At 52.0% G+C, this 9293-nt stretch overlaps 2 protein-coding genes across 3 annotated transcripts in view; one reads left to right on the forward strand and one right to left on the reverse strand.

Annotated features, from left to right (window-relative positions):
• Window positions 1-4071, forward strand: part of Sarm1 (sterile alpha and TIR motif containing 1) — a 26504-nt gene extending 22433 nt beyond the window's left edge. For both annotated transcript variants that reach the window (XM_034506377.2, XM_076936218.1), the window contains exon 9: window positions 8-4071. In XM_034506377.2, the coding sequence (XP_034362268.1) occupies window positions 8-137 (130 nt within the window). In that variant the 3' untranslated portion in view covers window positions 138-4071. The remainder of the gene's footprint in view (window positions 1-7) is intronic.
• Window positions 2620-8919, reverse strand: Slc46a1 (solute carrier family 46 member 1). The gene is made up of 5 exons (XM_034506381.2): window positions 8611-8919; window positions 7413-8265; window positions 5858-5941; window positions 3698-3854; window positions 2620-3186 (listed from the first exon to the last, which is right to left on the reverse strand). Exons 1-5 carry the CDS (start codon window positions 8836-8838, stop codon window positions 3129-3131), a joined length of 1380 nt encoding a protein of 459 aa, XP_034362272.1. The 5' UTR covers window positions 8839-8919; the 3' UTR covers window positions 2620-3128.
• Window positions 8920-9293: the final 374 nt, after the last annotated feature.

The following is a 9293-nucleotide window of genomic DNA, read 5'->3' on the forward strand; positions in this document are numbered from 1 at the left end:
TGCACAGATGGTCCCATGAGTACCAGGAGGCCACCATTGAGAAGATCATCCGCTTCCTCCAGGGCCGCCCCTCTCAGGACTCCTCTGCTGGCTCCGATGCCAGTTTGGAGGGAGCTACACCAATGGGTCTGCCTTAACCTGTCACTGGTTCCCATACCCTGCCATGACCCCCATTCACATCCCTACCCTTAAAAGATTAGCTCATCTAGACGCCACCCTGGCTGAGGCAAACCAGACTGTTCTCAGGCCATGGCTTTACCCTGTGGCCCACTTCTAACCCAGAGATGCCAGGCACAGGTTAGATGAGAGGACACTCCTGTGTCAGGCCCTGCCATCAGGTCCCAACTCCCATGCAGAGCCATGTTCCTGCTTAGTTCTGGACACCCACGACAGAGGAAGGACATTTTCCCATCTCCTGACTTAAGAGCAGCCAGCTTGAGTAGGGTGAGGTTTGCAGCCTCCTGCAAGCATCAATACAATGCCTGGATCCCCAAACCTGGCTCAGGAGGAAGCTGGGGTTGGGAATCCCCCAAAGATTATCTATTCACATTGTGCCTGGCCCCTGGCTGACCTGGGTTCCTCCTGCCTCATGGCCTTGCTCTATAACTACCCCTTTCTAGACTTCTTTTAGACAGCCTCCTTTGGCATATTGGGAGTCAGGGTGTGGCTGAACTGTCACTTTGCCTGGCCTTGTTGCCCTTCCTGGTGCAAGAAGGAGCCTCTTGCTTATGGAAGGAGACAATAAGAGCCTACCCTAGCCCAAACTTCTGTGTGTGCCTAAGGCTCTTGCCTAGCCTGCTCCATCTGGCTTCCCCAGCTCCTCATCCACATAGGACTTGTCATCCACCTGCTCAGGGAAGCCCCAACAACACCAGAAGTGTGAGCAGAACCTGCACCATGGGAAAAAGTCAAGCCATCCACAGGCAAGGGCTAATTCCTGGGACAATTTCTCTCACTGAAATGTGTCAAATCCATTGGGAATCTTGTCAAAATTCAGAGCAGGCCATCTGGGAAGTACCTGGGCCTCTGCATTTTTCAGATTCCCCAGGTGAGCTGATGCAAAAGAGTCCTTACCAATCCAGCCATCTTTCAAACACCCCCACCCTGGTCCCTAATCATCGCAGCAACCGTTTCTAGTCATGTCTCTCCAGTTTTACAGAGCCGAGTGGCTGAGTGATGGGACCAGGTCCCCAAGTCATTGGTGGCAGCCTCAGGATCCTGCCTTAGTCATGGCACCCAGCATTGCAGTGTCCAGATGTGTTCTCCTGAGACTCACCCAAGAGGCTGTGGTCCAAGCTGGGTAGCTGCCTCTCCCTGACCACAAAGAACTGAGCAGTGCAGGGTGGGTCTTGGCTAAAAGGTGGAGCCCAGGGCATACAGAAATAACTGAGCAGGATTGTCCCATGTGCCTCCCTCCATTGAACAAGGAATGCAAGAAAGCCATCTCTTGCCATTACCCAGGCTCAAGCTTGGAGTGAGCTGGCACCACCCTGCTGCTGTCTCCTGGAGGCTGTGGGGGTCACACCTCTCCTGGAGCTGGCCAGGTTACTTGCCCTCTGTCCACATTATCAGAGAGCTGAAGAGCTTTCTTTCCAGGCCTGGGGACATCTTCCTCCCACTGTTCATCTTCCCTGGGTCATGGCTGGCCTCTGGCTGTGACTATCTGCAGTCTCGTCACCAGTGACAACCCACATCTTATTCTGAGGTGAGGCAGATGGAATGGTACCCTCGATGACAAATTCAATGACAATACAGTATATGAGATCCCCCTAGGGAAATGTTCTGTCTGTCTTCAGTCCCATACTCTCCAGAGGTCCCCATGGGCAGTGATCAAGCAGTTTCTGGTTTTTCTTGTTTGGGGCACAGGTTACTACTACCTCCACTGTCTGGCCTTCTGTCTTCCTGGGGAACCAGAGCACAGCCTTAGGTCCCAGCCAGGGAAGCAAAAGGTCAAGCCTCCTCTAGCTAGACAATATACTCTGTGGTGACAGAGGGCCTCAACTTCTGCCAAGCATGACTGTCTGCACTGATCTTGAGACAGGCTCTTCAGTAGCCCTTGAAGCAGGCAACCAGGGAGCTCCAGCCCAGAAGGCGCTGGTGCCAAACAGGCAGAAAGCGGGAGGACTCACATGGTCTATGGGTCCAGGGTTTCTGCCTAGCTAAGTGAAGACAGTGGCTTCCCATTAGGTAAGATTCTGCCTTTCAGCTTTGAACCCAGGTCTTTCCAACCCTACGTCCCCCCACCCCTACCCCAGGCTTACTTCCCGGAAGCAGGAAGGGTGGTCTCTGTACCTGACACTGCTCAACACTGAGCTATGTGGTGGCCAGGTGGCAACCAAAGGAGATCCTTCTGGGGTGGTGTAGCCATGAAGCCAGCCAGGAAGTGAATCATCTGGCCATCAGCAAGGGGCAGCCAGGGCTTAGGTCCAACTGTCTCCATGGCCTGAGGAGGCCTCACAAGCCCTTCACCCCTCAGCAGCTTAGGGAGAAGCCAGCTAGAACCTGGAGGGATGAGACACACCCAGCACCAACCCCGAAGGCAACTAGGGAGCTCCAGCCCAGAAGGCGCTGGTGCCAAACAGACAGAAAGCGGAATGACAGAAACCCCAAAGTCCAGTAAACTTTTCAGACTGATTCGAACAATTTACTGTGACAACTGGCACGGCTGAGGTCAACAGTGGATAAGCTGTGGTCAAGGACTGATTCCCAACCATAGACAGCACTTCTCCCTCTGTGTCAAAACCCCTTTCCCAGGTACCACTGTTATCATTATGGGGCGCCTGGAGGTCACAGCAGGGACTTAGTACCATGCACTAGAAGGAGAGGTTGGTCTCATGCTTGGTCCCTGAAATGCCATTTCCTTAACTGGAAGGTTCTGAGTGATGAACAGCATAAAAGGTGAAGAATCCTTGGCGCAAATGGCTCCCTGCAGCCTGCCCTAAGTGGACCTCTCCTGATTAGATTCTGTATCTAGCAGAGATTGGCTCAGTCAGAGAACAGGTGTTGCCCACAACTGGCTTGAACACCCTTTCCAAAGTGAGTACTGCCCTCAGAGAGGCGGCTGGTGCACTGTGTTTTAGGTATGCATAGTTGGTGTGGGTCCGCTGCTCCTCATGGCCTCTGGCAGATCAGGAGCTCTGAGGAAACTGCTGGAACTCTGGGTGTGGATTAGCCTTCTCCAGTACCCTGTGAAAGACCAGAGAGAAGGTTCAGAGTTGAAATGGGGAGCCCCCAACCCAGTCTGAATAGGTGACATGGGACTGACTTGGGCGGGCAACTCCTGGTGTCTCCCTCCCCAGTGTCCATAGACAGATGGCTCTAAAGAAGAGCTCTAAAGACTTCAGTGGGTCAGCTAGCCTAGGTCTCAGCCATAAGTAAGTTCTCTGGGCTTTCTGTGAACATAGTTCTGCCACTGTAGTCATGTCTGCAACATGGAGATGGGACAGGTTGAGGGGACCTGATGGAGAGAAGACACAGCTTTGTCAACTTAGCTTGACTCCTCCCCATGTGTCCCTCTACTTTGCTCTGGAGATGGCTCCTGAAAGACAGGCCACCATCTGCATTGGGGTAGGGTCAGCCCTGGAGCAGGATACCTACAGGACAGGGGCTCCTTTTTCAGTTAAGAGCAGGGGAGACAGAAAGCTTTTAGGAAAGTCAGACTCCATGATGAGAAGTCAAGGTCAGGGCCCTCCATTACCCAATCAGAATAGCCGGGATGAAAAGGAGACCAGCTCCCAGGAGGAAGGGGAAGCCCTTCATGAAGTTCAGAGTGGCCGGGTAGATCGAATTGAAGATACCAGAGGCCATCAACATGCCCAAACTATTCACACATGCCACAGCAGAAAAGAGAGCACCTGCAAGTGAATAAACATATTTCAGAGTAGGAAAGACCCAGGGTCAAATGAGGGCAGCTCCACCACACAGCTGTATGGCCTGGGGTGGCTCCCTGACTCCCTCCTCCCTCACTTGTGCCTCCTATTCTCAGTATTGAAGTAAAAACTCAATGAGGCCATCCACAGGATGTTCTGGCAGAAGAGCTATTAAATACATGGCTGTAAACTGTTAAAATTATTTGCATGTGTATGTGTGTTTTGCCTCCATGTATGTCTATGTGCCACTGCATGCCTGGTGCCCTTGGAAGCTAAAAGAGAGTGTCAGATCCCCCCCTCGCCCAAATGGAATTACAGACGGTCATGAGTTACCACGTAGGTGCTGGGAATTGAGCCCAGGTCCTCTAGAAGAGTAGCTCATGCTATTAAAGGCTGAGCCATCTCTCTGAAGCCTGGTTGGTTTTGTTTTGAGAAACGGTCTCCCTATGTGGCTCCAATTGCCCTTGAAGTTGCAATCCTCCTGCCTCAGCCTCTTGAGTGCTAAAAATTACAAGGATGTACCACTATGGTGAGTTCTTTGGAAAAGGTTTGATTACACTCATTCACAGGTGTGTGTCACTTGTGTGAAGCATGTGTGTGGAGGTCTGAGGACAACTTTCAGGAGCTGATTCTCTCCTTCCATGTGGTCCCTCGATAATGAACTCAGATTATCAGGCTTGGCGGCAAGTGCTTTTGCCCATTCTATACATAGCAGTGTCTAATGAAAGCTTGCTAGGCATCTCCACTTTGGAAACATTATTCTCAAGGTCCAACACTCATAGCTGTGTGATCACTGAGGGGCTTATCTTTCTGGGTCACTGCTCTGCCTATAAAAGGACGATAGCTATTGCACGGATGGCCAGTAACTTTAAAATGGAGAGCACCTATCACAGGTCACCTCCTACAGGGGGTTGGTTGTTAAGGGGTGCTAATTTCCCACATTGGGTACAGTAAAGAGTGCTGAGTGAAATAAGTCCACTGTCTGCATACATGGTGGAACACAACTGTAATCCCAGCTCTTGGGAAGCTGAGGCAAGATTTTGAGTTTAAGGCCAACCTGGGCTACTTAGCAAGCCCTGTTTCAAAATAAACCCAAACATGTATTCAATGAATGAATAGACATTTTAGCAGACATCCAAGCTCATCTGTGCCGGGACCCAGCTTTGTAAATCCGTTGTTGGAAAATGAGCAATAACCCAATAGAAACAGAGACTCAACTGTCAGACTATAAGGGCCTGCTGGTGTCCTGTGGGACAAAGATCTCATGTCACAGATGAAGAAACAGGTCCAGAACAGAGCCAGGGCTGGAACCCAGCTACAAGACCAAGTGCTCTTAAAAACTCGATGGAGTGGGAGGTGGGCACAGGGTGTGTAGGGGCATTATGGAGCTGAAATCAGTGGATGAAGCATGTGCCATGCTACCAGGAGGTCCGGAGTTAGGATGCCCCGAATTCACATAAAAGCTTACGAGGTGAAGACAGAAGAGCCACGAGGCAACTGGTTAGCTACACTGCCCAAACCAATGACACCATGCTCAAGACCCTGAAGTCACTCTCCGTACCTACACATATGTGAACTCGTGTGCACACTCATGCATCCATCCATCCAGGGCCATTATTTACTGAGCAACCTTAAAAAACTCAGTTTAACCCTCTACGCCTGTTTCTTCATATGTCAACTGGGGACCACAAAACCTAAGGCACATTGTTTCATTCCCTTGGGGCCTATGTACTGTGACTCCAGAGAAGCAGGAAACTCTGGTGTCGTCATACCCATTTTACAGATGGGAAAGAGGACATCTAGAGACAAAAATCCACAGCATCAGTCTCCAGCCAGCTCTGAGCATGGAGCAGAAGTGCATCTGTTTTAGTTACTTACTCCTCCAGGTGAGGATAAAAGGCAGGCCATCCTTGACCACAAGTATCCACTTGCCTGTTCAGGCTACATTGGGCATGAGGGACCAGATATAGACTGATCCTGACACTCACCCTGCTCTGACTCGCTCACCAGCTTGGAGAGCTTGGACCGGATGACAGGCGTAGTGACCAATGACAGGAAGAGCAATCCGTACCCTGCAGAAACATTGGTCAGGAAACAGCCATCAAGGAGGGGTGTCCTGACATCAGCAGAGCTCCTACATACAGCTCAGGAGGGACAGAGGTTGGAGCCAGGAGGAAAGGGCAAACGCTTTCTGCCCACTCTTTTGAATGAGAGCTACACCCCACTTTGCTTTGTCTAAGCCCCGCCAATGGCTTTGTCAGAATACCTCTAGTGCCCACTTGGCTCTAAGAAGGGACATGGCAGGTCCCAGAAAATGAGCCTGCACTTTCAAGTTGGGTTACCACTGCATGTGTGACCTTGTCTAAGGTCACACACCATCTCCTGGTTTGTAAGTAGAAGACCACAGGCCTCTACTGGGGGAAGGTTCTACAGGGTGAGAGGTTGAGTAATAGCCTGGAAGACAGACCCTAAACCTGTGAACTGTCTCCCATGGGAAATGAGTCTTTACAGGTTTAACCAGGAAGACCTTGATGTAAGCTCTCCTTTTTAACAGGCTGATAAAGAAGTGACCAGGACCGGAGGAAGCCTGCCACAGCAGAGGCTCAAGGAGATGAGAAACAGCTTCTCTCCCATGTGCCCCTGCAGGGAGCATTGCCCTGTGACATTCTGATTTCAGTGACACTGATACTGAGAGAATACCTCTCTGTTGTTTAAGCTACCCAATGTGTGGCAATTTAGGGGAACTAATACATGGGCCAAGGAGGTGACATCTGTGAAGGAAGGGCTCATGCTGAGGGCATAGCATTCGAGTTCCTTTGCCCTGGCATCTAGCTACCTATAGGCACGCAGTGTTTGCAATTCTGCTGAGACTTTGTGGGGCAGCATCTTTCATCTTAGCACCTGTGAGGGCTGTGGCCTTGGGTGAATGGTACCTGGTCCCTTTGGCTTCACTCTCAGAGCAGCAGCTGAGTTGACACAGTAGCTACCATCAAACAGCTGACTCTGCACACCGTGCAGTTCGGGACTCTAGCAGAACACACGTATCTTTCTTAGGGAGTTAACTTCTTCATTCTCTAGCTAGCCGCCCCTCTTCTCAGGAGAGTCGGGGAGTAGGGCAGCAACAAGGGGAAGAGGGAGGGAAGGAAGAGGAAGGGACGGTGAGTCAGCAGGAATTTTAGACAGCGTAGCTTTTTAACAAGCTCAAAAGAAGGCAGAGCATTCTCGAGTTAACTCGTGATTCTTATCCGAGAGCCAAAGATCAAGACATTAACGGCATGGACTTTGGGAGGGCAAGGGGTGAAGCAATTAGCTTATGAGCCGTGCTTCTGTCTTTTGCTCTACATTCCTAACAAGACTGATGGTTGATAACGTGCATTAATTACTTTGGCCACTAAAGCTCTGTATTTTCTGTATATCAGAGATGGTATTTTTCCGTGGTTTCTCTGTCCTCTACACAGGCTGAGAATATAACTCTGGATCCTAAGACACAGGTTTGAACCACATTTGGGGGGCGATGAGTGAATGGCCCCATTTTTACTGTACCTGTGAACATGAGGGGTGTGATGGTAGCAAATGCAAAGACCACCATTCCCAGGATGTTGAAGGCCAGGCCAATCTCTGCCACCCAGGTGTCAGCCAGGCAGAACTGCAGAAGTCTTAGGCCCAGCAGGCTGGTGAGGTAGGGTAGGTGCTGGGCTGCAGAGCCATAGCCAATCAGCTTGGAGTCCCAGCAGAGGGGTGTGCTCAGCTCATAGAGTGTCAGGATGTCTTGAGCTCCAAAGTGCACAGTAACCACCACGAATATGGCCAATGAGTACAGCGCTAGATGCATCCTGGACTTCTCTGGGGCTGGGACCACATACAGCTGGATGATGGATCGGTGATGGCGCAGCGTGAAAAGCCTGGTGGATTTTGGCTCCTTCACTGTCTCACCAAAACAGAATGCTGCGTAGAGAGTCATGACGATCAGCAGGGCCAAAGCCAGCCAGAAGGGGTTGGCATAACCCTGGGCCCGAAGCCAATGACCCCCGAGAAGGCTTGCCAGGGTCCCGGCCACACCAATGCATGCTTCCAGCAGGGCCATACGGAAGGTGCGGCTGTGGCTAGAGCTAACATCTGCCACAGAGGCAAAACTAGCAGCAAGGAGGCCATTGAAGTCTCCCAGAAGAGCACAAAGAGCTCGGCCAAGCACGAAGAACCCGACGTGCAGTTCTAGCTGCACAACAAAGATGGACACCACAGCCTGGAGCAGCAGACCAAGAGAGGCCAGCACCAGCAATGGGCGGCGACCCACACGGTCACTCCAGGCTCCCAGCAGGGTGGACCAGAAGAGTCCCACCAGGAAGCCTCCCACGTTCATGTAGAGGGTCCAGTGGGATGTCAGGGTCTCCACTTCCTGTAAAGACACAATCGCCAGCGCGCAGGCCCTCACTTTGGTTAGCTACCATCACCATCCTGGGAGCTACAGCCTTGCTTTAGAGCCCCAAGCCTCTTGGAATGTTCCTTCAACTTGTAAAAACAGGCCCTGGAGACGCATTCCCTCCGTCTCCACATCTATGTTAACCTTTCAGGCGAGGCTTTCTCTACGTCCACTACCTGCACCGCAAGGTAGCCAGCCAGGGCAGGCCCCCTTTGGTCTGGCCCGCCCACCATGCCACGTGCGTCCCCTTGAGGACCCCATCTTCCACAGGCCCCGCCCCGTGCCGCGCTCCGTATTCACAGCTGCTCTGGTCCCTGCTACCTTCATGACGGGATCCGCGCTTTGGTTCCCACAGTTCTCCCGGTGGCGGCTGCCATTGTAGCCGAGCTCGGTGCTGAACCGGTGCCAAAGGTACTGTGTGGTAAGCGGTCCCTGTAGAACCAGGGCAAAGTTGGCCAGGAAGACTAAGGGCTCCACCGGGCCGCGGAACAGCACGGCCGCGGGGAGGAAACTGTGGGACGAGCCCACGGGGCTCACGTGCCCCTCCATGCGCGAACACGGAGGGGCTGCACCTCGGAACCAGCTGCCGGAGGCCGGGACCAGTGTGCGCTATATCTGCGCCTGCGCAGGCTTCGGGTCCTACTGTTAAAGTCTGGAGGGGCGGAGCGTGAGACAAGCTTTGGTCCACTGCTCTCTGGGTTGGATGTAGTCCCAACCCAGAGAGCGGTTAGAATCCCTGTGGTGTGACCTCACTTCAGGCAACGCAAAGATACCACCTTGCTGCAGCCCTCCCTCCTGGGCCTCGGAACACTCAAAAGAATAATCAGAATACCGATAACTAACATTTATTGAAAACTTACTTTGCTCTGGGGCCAGAAATTCTGAATGTATTATCTCGTTAGCAACCTTATAGATTAGCCACTTAATGATCCGAATCCAGAGATGTGGAAGTAAGTCGACAGGCACGCAGGATTAGCGTACAAGACTGGATATGCCAGCTGCGT

Source organism: Arvicanthis niloticus, chromosome 6, assembly GCF_011762505.2.
Source record: "Arvicanthis niloticus isolate mArvNil1 chromosome 6, mArvNil1.pat.X, whole genome shotgun sequence".
Taxonomy (NCBI): domain Eukaryota; kingdom Metazoa; phylum Chordata; class Mammalia; order Rodentia; family Muridae; genus Arvicanthis; species Arvicanthis niloticus.